At 33.8% G+C, this 14,548-nt stretch overlaps 2 protein-coding genes across 3 annotated transcripts; both read right to left on the reverse strand.

Moving 5' to 3' along the window:
- Positions 1-1,327: 1,327 nt before the first annotated feature.
- LOC11431730 (putative F-box protein PP2-B12) lies at positions 1,328-3,886 on the reverse strand. 2 transcript variants are annotated; one of them, XM_024781658.2, is made up of 4 exons: positions 3,470-3,886; positions 3,092-3,385; positions 2,870-2,997; positions 1,328-1,985 (listed from the first exon to the last, which is right to left on the reverse strand). In XM_024781658.2, the coding sequence occupies exons 2-4, from the start codon at positions 3,374-3,376 to the stop codon at positions 1,604-1,606; spliced, it is 795 nt and encodes a 264-aa protein (XP_024637426.1). In that variant the 5' UTR covers positions 3,377-3,385; positions 3,470-3,886; the 3' UTR covers positions 1,328-1,603. The 2 variants fall into 2 exon arrangements, with proteins under 2 accessions (XP_024637426.1, XP_024637422.1); XM_024781654.2 differs by having other exon boundaries at positions 1,328-2,051; positions 3,470-3,884.
- Positions 3,887-5,140: 1,254 nt separating this feature from the next.
- LOC11431290 (putative F-box protein PP2-B12) lies at positions 5,141-7,825 on the reverse strand. Its single transcript, XM_003590841.4, has 3 exons — positions 7,411-7,825; positions 7,201-7,325; positions 5,141-5,839 (listed from the first exon to the last, which is right to left on the reverse strand). The coding sequence occupies exons 1-3, from the start codon at positions 7,678-7,680 to the stop codon at positions 5,407-5,409; spliced, it is 828 nt and encodes a 275-aa protein (XP_003590889.1). The 5' UTR covers positions 7,681-7,825; the 3' UTR covers positions 5,141-5,406.
- Between the last annotated feature and the right edge of the window lie 6,723 nt (positions 7,826-14,548).

Consider the following 14,548-nt stretch of genomic DNA (forward strand, 5'->3'; position numbering starts at 1 on the left):
GGTGCTTCAAGCTGAACATACATACTCAGCTTGAGAGTTGATAGTAATCAGTAATTGCTTGATTCAACCAATTAGAACAAGTACTATGGGGGCTTATAATCATTCTGTTCTCCTCAAATAGCCTCGAGTTTGGTGAAAATTTGGCTGCTAGTATGAACTTGAAAAAACATCATATGGCCGTTTATAGAGAACAGTGAGTGAGTTGTGTTCTTCTACGGACGAACGTGAATGATTCAAGGAAATGGAACGACCAATTCGAAGGGAAAGGAAAGTGAAAAATGTTGAAAGAAACAAGGGAGAGAAACTGAAGAAGCCAATAAAAGTGTGAAAATGAAGTAAAGGTCAGTAGTAACAAGATCAAAGGAAACATAGAATGAACCAAGTGATTGAGACGATTCAATCAAGAATAACGATTTCAAACCCGGACTGGAATAATCATTTGTCATAGTTTACTTACCTTCGGTCGAACTCAAGATTGCACAAACCCTTTCCAGTGGGAATTAGGAGCAAAGGGTTAAAACAAAATTAAACCGCTAAATAAGGAGATTGGTAATAGTAAGAGAAACAGAATAGACATTAAAAATGTTGAGTGTGAACCATTGATTCACAGAATTAGTTTAAATTGAATCATTTTAGCTTTTTTGGTCAAGACAACCTTTTACCATCTAAGCTTCACTTACGAAACCAATCTCCACAATTCTTAATTATTTAAATTGAGTCATTTTTTTTTTTTGTACTTAGATTAATATTTTAATCCATTCATACCACTAAAAAAACAATTCTTATATTTTCTAGTGATTTAAATTCTAGTCCATTTAAGACATCTGCTCTATTTTTATTTAATCAATATTGTTTCACTCATGCGCAGTCCAACACAAACTGAGTGCTGGAAGAAGTGTTGATCCTTCTAACTTCTTCATTTTATGTTCTTACTCTGTTGGAGTAACAATATTGATTAAAATAGAACCAATGCCTTAAATAGAGCAAAATTTTAAATCAGTGGCACAAATTCAGTACCTGGTGGTTGTAGTTGAGGGTTCCAGACCAAATAATAGCAGATCTATATTGCATCACAATATATTATATAGTTGGAACAATTAGCAAGAGATATCTAAAACACAGATATCTCAATATACAGAACCAGGATAAGCAATATAACATGTGCATATACAATCCAGAGAAACAGTTTGGAACAAGTGCCCTAAAAGTCGACCCTTCTAACTTCTTCATTTTATGTTCTTACTCTGTTGGAGTAACAATGTTGATTCAAATAGATCAAATGCCTCAGAAATACCAGAATTTTAAATCACCGTTGACGCGTTGAGGGTTCCAAATCAATAAATAGCAAATTCATAATGCATCACAATATATTATATAGTTGGAACAATCAACAGACAACACGAGGCAGATACCCACAACAAAGATATCCGAGTATACTGAAGAACAATAAGCAATATAAAGTGTGAATATATTTTACAAAGAAAGAGTTTAGAACAATAATATATAATATGTTGAAAAGTTGGAACTTCAAATCTTCAAACGTTGTTCTGCCATCCAAGACATAAGACCCCTTGCATAGTTCAGTGAATGTTGCTTAATTGTATTACTTAGGTCTAACTTCTATTCCTTCAAATAAGAGACGTGTATTCTGGTTACCATCCTTCATCTCCATAAAAACATTCATCTTGACTTCATTTTCTAGGCCTAAATTGAAGAACTCCCCCATCTCAATCTCAAACCACCCATCGCTTCTCACAATAGAACTTTGCAATCCTACCACTGTGTTGTTTGCCCCACCTTGGTAATTTCGATATAAACAGACAATTTTGGAAGTATGATAACAAGGATTTGTAACATCATCATGGTCATTTCCAACACCAACTGAGAACTCCACATGAGGTCTACTACATCCAATGACATCAATCACCTTGAACACAAGATAAGCTGCATACTGAGTATTTGGGGACAAGTCAATGGTGTTTATCCTACCACAAATGTTAATCAAAAAGTCAGTCCAGCCAACATCAGCACGCGCAGCGACTTCAGTGAACCTATCCAAAAGTAGTACAAAAAAGTTGCAAAGATTATAATATAGGAACTGGGAGAAAAGTTGAAAGTGGTTCATTAAATGACAAATGGAGTATCTATATAGGTGTCGATAAATTAACAGTACAGGTTCATCAACTAAAAATTTGAGGCTGTTACCAAATATAACTTAGTATTTCAAGTTCAAACTGATTATGACAGATATCTCAGTTAATGTTATATATTCTGTTATAGGAAATCCAGCATTTAAGTTCACCCTCACTTAAACGACGTCCGCTTTTCTACATGCCTCACTTTCTCATGATAAGTGTGGATGTAAGCACAACTGCTTGATATTGTCACAAAATAAGGGTTGGAGTTGGACTGACAAATGACAACAATATGCAAACATATAATAGCCAAGGTAATTCGCTGGCCACGGCTGCTAAGGACACATACTATTCAGAACAAATGAACTTCTGACACTAAATTTCTAGGATTCCATGACAAAAGTAAAATCCAAAAGAAAACATGGTTTCATTTAGTGCATCTTCAATGTGTATTCACTGTCCACATAGGCCTGATAGTGTAAGGATGAAATTACCCTAGCCAATTGTGTCCAGAAATTGTCCAGTATGTATTCTACTCGTCACACTTTATTTTCTAAAACTTAAAAACATTTTGGAGACTAATAGTTAACTCTGAGATTATTGAGTGCATTGTCACACTTTATTTGAAACTAACTAAATTAAATCTTAAGAGCTATGTCTTAATCTTATCAAAACATATTGGGTGGTAATAGGAAATAATAAAACAAAAGAAATAAAAAAACTTAAGAGCTAACCTGGAATCTGGCGTAAGAGTCCAAATATTTCGAGAACAACTAAACCCAAGCATAGAATCAGTAAAGTCGAGAAATCTAGCAGAAAACGTGTAACAGTCTTTTCCACTCTTTTTATCCAATTGAAAGCTCTACATTTCAACATAAGCAATTGCTTCCATTAGCATTTTATACAACAATCAATTAATTTCATTCGAGAAATCAGAGGGTTATGAAAAACAATACCTTTCGAGCATTGTCGTCCTCGTAGTCGGAGATGATGATATAGCGATCACATAGGGCAAGATAGACAGCTTTTTTGGTACGAATGTTGGCAAAGGTAGGAGACTTTGAGACGATAGTCTCGATGAAATCGGGATAGGAAGGGATAAAGTGGTTCCAGACGGCGTCGGAATCAGCGGCAGAACGGAGTGTCTTAGAAACGAGGGAGAGTCTGACGGCGTCAACGGGAGTCGTTCGAGAGAGTATGGCGGCAATGCACTCTTCCGGCAATTCATCAAAAGCACCCATTCTATCACTCTGAAAAAGAAGAAGAGTAGAGCTGTAGTAATGTTATTCAATCCAAAAAAGACTACATCCATAAAACTCGTCGCCACTACTCACCTCAAAAGAACATCCTTGTAAAAGAGAATCCAGTCCTCATCTTCAACAATGTGCCACCTCCGAAGAACTCCTTCTCTAAAGATCATTCAGCTTCCACCACCGCGTAACCTCTGGTCAGCCGAAGGAACACCTAAAAAGCTGTCACAAATCTGTTCCGCAAATATCATTCCTCTAACATTATTATATAGTTGTGAATTGTAAACTTTGAGATGATGCATCTCAAGCCGGTTCAAAACTGGTTTGCAGCAACAACAAGAACCAAACTTTATCCCACTAAATAGCATTAGCTATATGGATCAAATGACGTCTATCAAAACCGGTTTGCAAGGGCTCCAAAAATTGGCCTTCAATAGCATTTTTCCACTATGTGAATAAAATGAATTGGAACAATTAAAATGCATGTTATTGCGAAATGAAAATGTACAAACTAGAATACTCTCTTCGTTTCAAATTATAAATAGTTTTGGATAAAAATAAATTTCAAATTATAAGTCGTTTTATAATACCAATAAAACATTAAATGTTCTGTCCAAAAATTTAAAAAAAAAAAAAATTAAATGTTATCTTTATCATTGTACCACCAACTATTTATTACTTTCAATTCTTTAATTTATCTTTTTTATACCATTAATAAAAGTCAATTGTAAAGTTACTTACAATATCTATTCCAAATACAACATTAATTGCACTAAAATGACTAAAACGTCGTATACTTTGGAACCGAGGTTAAACTTGTTGACAAAACCAATTGGAATTCGCTTATAAAAACCCAATTAGACCATCTCAATGTTGTGAAAATATAGTTAGGCTTGCTCTTTGTAATTAGGCTCATTCCATAACTTTTAATTATTTAAATCATCTTTCTTCAAAAAAATTATTTAAATCATCTTAATAGTTTCTGTGCTTATATATTTTAATTAATCGACACCGTTCAAACACCGATTCTTATATTTTCACTAATTTAAGTTCTAATTCACTAAGACATTGCTGCTATTGTAGTCGATCCATTAAAACAACGAAAAGACGGATAATACTTGGATGACATGATATGGTTGGTGATATTGGTGACATTACCAACCACAATGTTACAAGTGTAATACAAAACAACAAAAAAAAACTTGTGAAAGAAAAAGAAGAAAGTCAAATGTCAATGTCACCAACCACAATCTCAAGTACTACCCTGAAAAGACAGGTTCAGTCTCCACAATCGATTTTAGCAATAAAAATCATACACATTGTAGCCAATCCATTAAAACAACGAAAAAACAGGTTCAGCTCCATAATTGTTTTTAGCAAAAATCACACATAGTGCGGAAAGAAGAATATATTGAATAAAACCCTGTCTAAACATATCAAATGTTTATACAATTTTTTACCATCTAATTTGTTTGTACTTAACTTAATCTCCATAATTTTTAATTATTTAAACTGATCCATTTTAGTTTTCTGCACTTAAATTAAGATTTTCATTCATCCGCACCATTAAAACAACAAATTATATCTTCCGGTGATTTAAATTCTAGTACATTTAAGACATTGGTTTTATGTTTCTCACATAAGACTAGTGAGTGCTGCTTTCCTTCTTCCTTCATTTTATGTTTCTCACTCGCTGTGCATAAATCACCAGTAGACTCGATGCGTTAAGTAGACCAGAATTTTAAATCACTGAAATAATTTCAAATACCTGACTCTCATAGTTGAGGGTCCCAAATCAATTAATAGCCATTTCACATTTTATCACAATTTCACAATATATTATATAGGAGGTTAATATCCTCCATAACATGTATATCTCAATGTACAGAACCACGATAAGCGATAAAACCTGTGCATATACTTTCCGAAGAAACAGTTTGGAACAATAATATATAGTATGTTGAGAAGTTGGAACGATATTCTCCCATCCAAGACGCAAGAGGACTCCTTGCATAATAATCTTACTTAGGCCTAGCTTCTATTCCTTCAACTAAAAGACATGTGTTCAGAAAACCATCCTTTATCTCGACATTAACATTCATTTGGATTTCTTCATATTCTATGCCTAAATTGAAGAACTCCCCAATCTCAATCTCAAACCACCCATCACTTCTCGCTCTAGACAATACTTCTACTAGTTGCAATCCTACTTCACTGTTCTTGTGCCCCCTACTTTCTACATTTGGATACAAACAGACAATTGTAGCATTATGATAATGAGGATTTTCCACACGAACTGTGAATTCCACAGGAATTCTATTAAGTCCAAAGACATCAGCCATCTTGAACACAAGATACGCTACATACTGAGTATTTGGGGACAAGGCAATGGTGTTTATCATACCACAAATGTCAATCCCACAAACATCGTCAAGCTCGGCAACTTCAGGAAACCTATACAAAAGTAGTACAAAAAGATGCAAAGATTATAATATAGGAACTGGGAGAAAAGTTGAAAGTGATTCATTAAATGACAAATGGAGAATCTATATAGGTGTAAGATAAATTAACAGTACAGGTTCGTTAACTAAAAATTGGAGGCTGTTAACAAAGAATAACTGAAGTATTTCAAGTCGAAACTGATTATGACAGACATCTCAATTAGTAAGTTATATATGCTATTATAGGAAATCTAGCATTAATCTTCTCCCTTACTTAAAGGACATCCATTTTCCTACATGCCTCAATTTCTCATGATAAGTGTGGATATAAGCAATATAGACAAGTGCTGATTGTGACAAAATAATAGCCTAGGTAATTCACTGGCCACAGCTGCTAAGGACAGATAGTAGCCTCAACAAATGAACGTCTGACAGTAGATTTCTGGGATTCCATGACAAAAATAAAATCCGAAAGGAAACATTGTTTCATTTAGTGCATCTTCAATGTGTGTACAGTTTCCACACATGTAACCTAGTTAGCTTCTACAAAGGCATACAAATGTAAAGACGAAGTTGCCCTAGCCGGGGGTGCATTTCAAATATCTGAGCAGATAATAGACTATATGGAGATGAGGAGTTCAATGTCAAGACACATGCCGACTCTTTTTGTTAACAGCATAACTGATATAAAAAGGGCAATCCGGTGCACTAGAGCTCCCGCATATGCAGGGTCCGGGAAGGGGTCCCACCATTTGGTGTATTGTACGCAGCCTTACCCTGTTTTACACAAGAGGCTGTTTCGAGGACTTGAACCCGTGATCTTTCAGTCACATAACTGATATAGGTCTAGAAATATTCCAGTATAACTATATTCTGCTAGTCACACTATTTTTATTTTTTCAGAAGTAAAACGTTTCGGAAACAAGTAGTCAACTCGAGATTACCGAGTACATTGTCAAACTTTATTTGAAACTAAACTACGCGGAAGGAATGTTTGAATATGGGGGGAATTCAATACAACTTAAGTATAATGTGAACATGGTAACATGGAATAATGAGAACATGATAGTGTGGGGGGAATAATGGTAACATGGAATTCAATTTTCTTGTCAAAAAAACATGGGTACTAGTAAGTACTTGTCTATGAAGCAAAACCTCATATACATGTTGACATTAATAATAATTTGAGAAAAATGACATAATTGAATATAACTATATGTGTCTGTGTCAGACATGATACCTCTATTAAAAACCAGGGACACACCCCTGATCCGAGGTGCTTCATAGCTACTTATTGGGTGGTAATATGATATAATAGTATAATTAACACAAGAAAATAATAAAACAAAACAAATAGAAAAGTTAAGAGCAAACCTGGACTCGTGCATAGGAATCGAAATCCGTTTCCATTGAGGCAAAAAATAACCATCATCAAAGGTGAGAGACCTTGAATCAATCATGTAACAATTTTTTCCACTCTTTCTATCCAATTGAAAACTCTGCATTTCAATGTATCAATTAATATACAGTCAATAATGATAAACCCTGATATTCGAGAAATTGGAGAGTTAGGAAGAAGAATACCTTTCGACGATCTTCAGTGATGATACGGCAATCAGATAGAGCGAGATAGAGATCCTTTTTGGTGGAAGCATTGGCAAGGGAAGGAAATTGGGAGATGACAGTGTCGATGAATTGGGAATCGGAAGGGAGAAATTGATTCCATACTTCGTCGGAATTGGCGGCAGAACGGAAAGTTTTGGAGACGAGAGAGAGCCTGACGGCGTCAAAAGGAGTGGTACGAGAGAGTATCGCGGCAACACATTCTTCCGGCAATTCCTCAAACGCCGCCATTCTTTTGATTTTATTTTTCAGTGAAGAAGAAGAAGAATACGGCTTGAAATTGTTCCAGTGGGTTTATAGTTTATGCGGCAAGATTACATATTCGCGTGAATTCAACGAAGCCGTGTAAAAATTCACATGTTGTGTGGAGTGACAATTCTTGTTGACACATTGCATAAGGCCGTGTCATACTAGTTATTTATCGAAATGTCCCTCGGTAGTTAAAATCGGCTGCAGTTAACTACCGAGAAAAACTTCGGCAGTAAAATATTGAGGAAAACTGAAAACTTCGACAGTAAACTACAGAGGAAACCTTAAATCAGTTTTTTTTTTTTTTTGACAAAAACCATAAATTGTCATTAATAATATTTATTGATTTTGAATGTTTCAATCTTTATTTTGGTACGTTTCAAACAATTGCAATATTATACTTATGCGTATATATCTTAATAAGAATAGTATTTAAATCAAAGTAAAAATTAAGCATTTGAATATTGTTTTGCACATTACTTAAATAAATAATAATAAAAAAATCCTTAAAAAATTATGCACAACGATTTTTTTAAGGTATAATATGTTGTTATATTTTCTTCATTCAAAAAAATGTTGTTATATTTTCTATATTAAAATAATTGTGCACAAAGATTTTTTTTTATTTAAGTAATTTGCAAAACAATATTCAAATGCTTAATTTTTACACTTATCCAAATGTCTTTTGAGGACTTAAATGCTCTTTATTTTTTTGTCAAGATTTAAATGATATTCTTATTAAGATATATATATATATATATATATATATACATAAGTATAATACTGCAATTGTTTGAAACGTAAAAAATAATGATTGAAACATTCAAAATCAATAAATATTATTAACAACAATTTATAGTTTTTGTCGAACAAAAAAAAAAACAGGTTTGAGGTTTCCTCGGCAGTTAACTACCGAAGTTTTCAGTTTTCCTCGGTAGTTTACTGTTGAAGTTTTCGTCGGTAGTTAACTGCAGTCGGTTCCATAACTCGGCAGTTAACTGCCGAGGGGCATTACGGTAAATTACTCGTGTTTCTCAGCCAATGCATATGTGTCAAGAGCAATTCTCTTCTTTTAACTCCTAATAATTAGGACAAACTACTTCTTCCGTTCCTTTTTAAGTGTCTCTTTTGAAGAAATTTTTTGTTCCTATTTAATTGTCACTTTCAAAGTTCAATGCAACATTAAATGTTGATTTACCAATATTATCCTTAGTTATTTATTGCGAAGAGATAAATATATGAAATGAGATGTTAAATGAACAAGGTCATTATAGTAAAAGCATAACTTATTGCATCAAAAGTAAAAACAATTATTGATTGTCTTGGTTTATGTAAAATGTCAAAAAGTGACAATTAAAAAGTAACAGAGGTGAGGTAGTACAAGTTTAGAAGATTGTTGTTGACACATCTTGTTAGGCTCAGAAACACGAGTAAAATACGTAAATGCCCCCTTGGCAGTTAACTGTCGAGGAATTAAAGAATCGGCTGCAATTAACTGTCGATGATTTCCTCGACACTTGATTACCGAGGATTTCCTCGGCAGTAAACTGCCGAAGCATCCTGAAGCCAAGGCAGAGGCAATAGCTTCATTTGTTGAACCTGTAATTTGTTTCAAACACAAAACACAACATATGTACCTGTTTTTTTTTTTATGCATAATGGTTCAAATCACAAAACAAATATTGGCGCAAATGCACAACTTAATTAAACCAACATTTTTATACCATTAAACAAAGTAAAATATCCCATGAAATGAAAAGTAATGTCATCAAAATACGAATATTATACAAACCAATGTCATCAAAATACCAAAACTAAAAAACAAGTCGTAAAAAAACGAACTACTGCTGCTGTTGGTGTCTCCTCCTCGGCCTCTGGCCTCGCCTCCTTGCCAATATCGGCGCGATCTGCTCTCTAACATAGCTCATGGCTTGAAACCATTGTTGAGGGCTCATGACCTCCTCCTGGCCAATATGTGCATCAATGTAGGCAACAGCGCTGCTAACCATGTCATAGGTATCATGCGAGCTTCTCGCCTTGTACCACTCCCACTGCTCTGCAATGATATGCTCCTCATTTGGAGGCCTCGGAATATCTCCTGGAATAAGTGGCAAAACTCTCAAAACTCTCTCAGGCAATATCTAGGGACGATCTGAACGTATCCGTACTGTCTCAAAACTCTCTCAGGCAAGTGACGGTACACCCTACGATCACCGCACATAATCCAGCCTGAATACCAGAATACCTCCTCGAAAGCCTGGAAGTCCCTGTGCTTTTCGTACGACCTCCAACATATCAAACGTAATACGATCAAGCAGTGACTGATACGTGACCCCTCTCCATGACCCTTATGAAGCTTCCACCTTGCAGCAACGGGTAATTTTCAACATACTTGGTGTTTGGATCAACAACATAAAACTTAGGAAAGTGCGCCAAAAACCATGCCTGCACAAACCAAATAAATCACATTTATAAATTATTACGCACGGAAAATATAAGAAAAAAATAATAATTAACAAAAAAATAAAATATAAGTTTTCTTACAATGAGTTACCAGTAGTGTCTCTGCCTCCTTCTTCTTATAAGTTCTTTGCCTCCTTCTTCGACGCACTCAAGTGCCTCACCAGTAGTGTCTCTCCCTCATGTCTCAGCATCTTCTTTCGGTGGCCCAACATCCGCCCTTCAATCAGAAGATGCATAAGACATGCGACATCCTCCAAAGTCACAATCATCTCCCCCATGGGCATGTGAAAAGTGATGGTCTCGGGATGCCACCTCTCGCATAGAGCCATCAGCAAAGCACGAGGCATAGTGGCGTTGCCCAGGAAAACCAAATCATGTAACCCGCTCTCCCTAAGCGAACCTCAAAACCAATCCTGATTCCCGTTTAAACGTCCGAGACTCAAAATCTTAACCCATGATTAATCGGTTTTACATAACGCTTCTTACGACACTGAAATAATAGAAAAATAAACATAGTTTAAACAATGTAAACATTTGAGTAATCAAAATAAAACTTAACAAATGAAAAAATAAAAATCACAAATTTAAATTGCCACACATATTTTCAATTTAAGACATAACACATGTAAAACTTAAAAAAAAAAAACACATAACAAAAACAATTTAAATCATAATTAAACATAAAGAAAACAATAAAAGTTGAAATAAATAAAATATAAAGAAAATGATTAAACATAAAGAAAAGAATTAAAAAAACACATATAAAAGTTGATATAATAATTAAACAAACACACATATAAAGAAAATAATTAAACATAAAGAAAAAACATTTAAATAAATTACACTTACGTTCTCTGAATTATACCAAAGCTGCAATGCCACATGATTGGCATAAGAGTGCAGCAGAGATATATTTTTCAGCCCTCCAGGAAAGAGAGGGTCCACAGGTAACACCTCTGGGGTAGCCGCTGCTGCAATGTCATCATCGTCTGGTTCATGCTGCTGCTACGCTAGTATATGATCCCGGTCATACTCACCATCAGTCACATCGTGGTGTACCTGAGCCTGATAATTCAGGTACTCCACCTCAGACTGGTCAACAAGCTGTGACGGGTCAACAACATGTGACTCTTCAGACTGTGTAGTCTGAGCAGTTCCTAAACCATCTCCCCTCCGACCTCTTCCTTTCTTTGGGATGTGCCCGCTTTGCCTCTCCTTCCGGTGGCTTTGGGTCATCGCACACCTACCACCAATCATCTTAGATGGATCAATGGGGTCCTGATCCATATCTACACAAAAAATTAACATTATTTCCATAACCTAATCAAACACATTAAACCTAAACTAAACATAAACATAATCAAACACATTAAAAGTACAACAATGAACATCATTTCCATAACCTAAAATCATTCAATATAATCATCATTACAATAAATTTTATGTCCATCATTTCCAACCTAAACATCATTCAATAATTAACATACACTTAATCATTTCTATACACTTAATCATTTGTGTCCATCATAATTCTCATAACCTAAACTAACTAAAAAATCAATATACACTTAATCAAACTATAATTAACATCATTTCTATCATTTCTATAACCTAAACTAACTAAATAATCAATATAATTTTCATTGAGGCATTTGATCAAACACTTTGTGTGCAAAGTATAAAACATATTCAAATTGTGTTCATTTGCCACCATTCAAAGCCACATTATGATTTAAACAACATAGGCAACAACTAAATTCATTTATCAATTCATAAACTACACATGCAATCATCAAATTGTCAATTTTAAAATCAACCCTAACCACATGCAAACTACTCTAATTTTTTTTAAAAATAAACCTAAACAAACTAACATTATTATTAAAATGATTGATACAACTTACTTGTGATAATGTGCAGTTGATGTGCTTGCAATTCATGAAAATTGCTTTGGTGAAGATTGGAAAGAATTTGAGAAGTTTGGAGAAGTTTTGAAACTGATGTGTTTCTGTTTCTGCTTCTGTTTATGTTCAGCACGCCTCGGCAGTTAACCATCGAGGTTTTCCTCGGGTGTTAACTGCAGCCGGATTTTTAATTCCTCGGCAGTTAACTGCCGAATGAGCATTTACGTATTTTACTTGTGTGTCTCAGCCTTATGAAATGTGTGAGCAGCAATTTTCATAAGTTTAACGGAAATGTTAACTAGTGCTCGTTAAGGACTTTAAATGGTAACTTTTTACAAATGTGTGTGTAATCAGCGCATTGGAAATTGAAAACTTTTACATTTTTAAAAAATAATTTCTTAATTTAGCATACTTAAAGAGTGCCCCGAGGGCACTCGTTAACAAGATCCTAAGTTTAAATATGTTTTTTCAAAATTTTCATTTAATTTGTAGTGCTTATAAAAATTTTAATCACTACTTTTGGATCCTATTTTTAATTTTATTTTTTAATAAAATTGTACAGAAATGTGTTAAATATTCTAAAAAAAATTAGGATTTTTTAACAAAACACAAATTAAATATGAATTTTTAACCGTAAAAAATATAAATATTTATATTAAATTCATGGTTTGTTAAAAAATTCTAATTTTTTTTTTTGGAGAGATTCTTATAATATTTTGAATTTTTTATAGAAAATTTTATTCAAAAATATGAATTCTACATATAAATTTACTTTAAAAGAGGGACCAAAAGTGAAGATAGAAAGTTTTTAGGGACTAAAAGTTAAAGATATTTTTTAGAGAGACTAAACCGAAAAGTTGACATATTTATAAGGACCAAAAAAATATTTAACCCTAAAATGTAATATGTGAAAGAGTTATATTACTTTCCGTGCTTACAAAATATATTCTTCTTTTTTCTTAAAAAAAAAAGTACTTACATAATATATTCTAATTTTTTAGTTTAAAAAAATATATTGTATTTAAAATTAGTCTTTGCAATTTTTTTTAATGCATTTTTGAAATTATGGTGTTTTTTTTAATGCTTTAAGGCGGGTTTGATAAAATTACAGTGATTTAGTGAATTTATTTAAATTGAAACTTTAAAGAGTAAGGTTATTTTGGCAATTTGGGTTAGCTTGTAACGCCCGTTTTAATTTATTTAATTGTTAAGATGAGTTTAGAATATATTTATATGATTTGTGTGATTTTAGATGATTTATATGATTGGTGTGATTTATGTAATTTAATAAGGAGTTGTGACTTATTTTCTTGTTTAATAAAAATAAGATTTAAAAATAAAATAAATATTGAGTTGAGGGGTTGTTTTGAGATTTTAGAGAGTTTTTGGGAGAAAAAGGAATAAGATAAAATAGATAGAGGAGATATAAATAGGAGAGACCTAGTTTAGAAAAATTAGTACGTACAATCAGTTTTTGGAGAAACGGGAGAAAAAGCCAAGAGAAGAGAAGAGAAGAGGACCTAGAGAGCTGTGATTTCAATTTCTAAGGTAAGGGTGAGACTAACATTCAATTCTATTAAGCTGTATAATTTTGATGGTTGTATTTAACAAGTGTAAGATTGATTTTAGAGAATTGGAGAATTAGGGTTAAGGCGAGAAATTGAGAATTAATTGATGTAGAATTGTTAGATTGATGTAGAAACTGTTTACATACCTTAGATAATCCATAGGATGATTACATGAATCAATGTTAAGCTTAAAACCATGACTTTAGGTTGATTTTCGTGAAAACTGCACTTCTGCCCGAGCCAACATTCATCGCTCGCATCCCGAGTGATGATCCTCGCCATAGCGAGTGATGATCTTCATCGCTCGCCTCGCGAGCAAGTTTTACCCGCCTCGCGAGTTGCACCTTGCAGCTCGCCATAGCAAGTGTGACCAGTGAGGAACCTGATTTGTGATTTCACTTGTTAAGTCGAACTTTAGATGATTCTGAGTGCCTGAACATGTATCATAATGATTAGGCAAGTTTTTAGATTGAGATTGAACCTGAGAAAGTTTAAAAATGGATTTTTGGGTGAAAAATGTCAAACTCCCGAGAGCACCCTTTTTCAGTTCGCCATAGCGAGTAGAGGCCCTCGCCTCGCGAGTTTCCCAGTTACAAAATACCTTGCTTAGGATTTTGCGATCTTTGTCGCACGAGATGTTATGAGTTGAACATTGGGGTAGTAATGGAGATTGTATATGATATTAACGATAATATGTGAAGTTGTTATAAGATGATTTGATGTTGTTAATAATGTGATGTAATTGTATATGCATTACTTGAATTATGTATGAATGTTTGAGATGTTGATTTGCATTTGATATTGTTATATCATGCTGTTTTGCATACTGCCTATGTTGCTGTTTGTTTATTAACTAAGCTGCATGAGTCGGTCTAAGATGAAGAATTATGTTCCAAATTATTGGATTTATATAAG

The sequence above is a fragment of the Medicago truncatula genome, chromosome 1 (genome assembly GCF_003473485.1).
Source record: "Medicago truncatula cultivar Jemalong A17 chromosome 1, MtrunA17r5.0-ANR, whole genome shotgun sequence".
NCBI lineage: Eukaryota > Viridiplantae > Streptophyta > Magnoliopsida > Fabales > Fabaceae > Medicago > Medicago truncatula.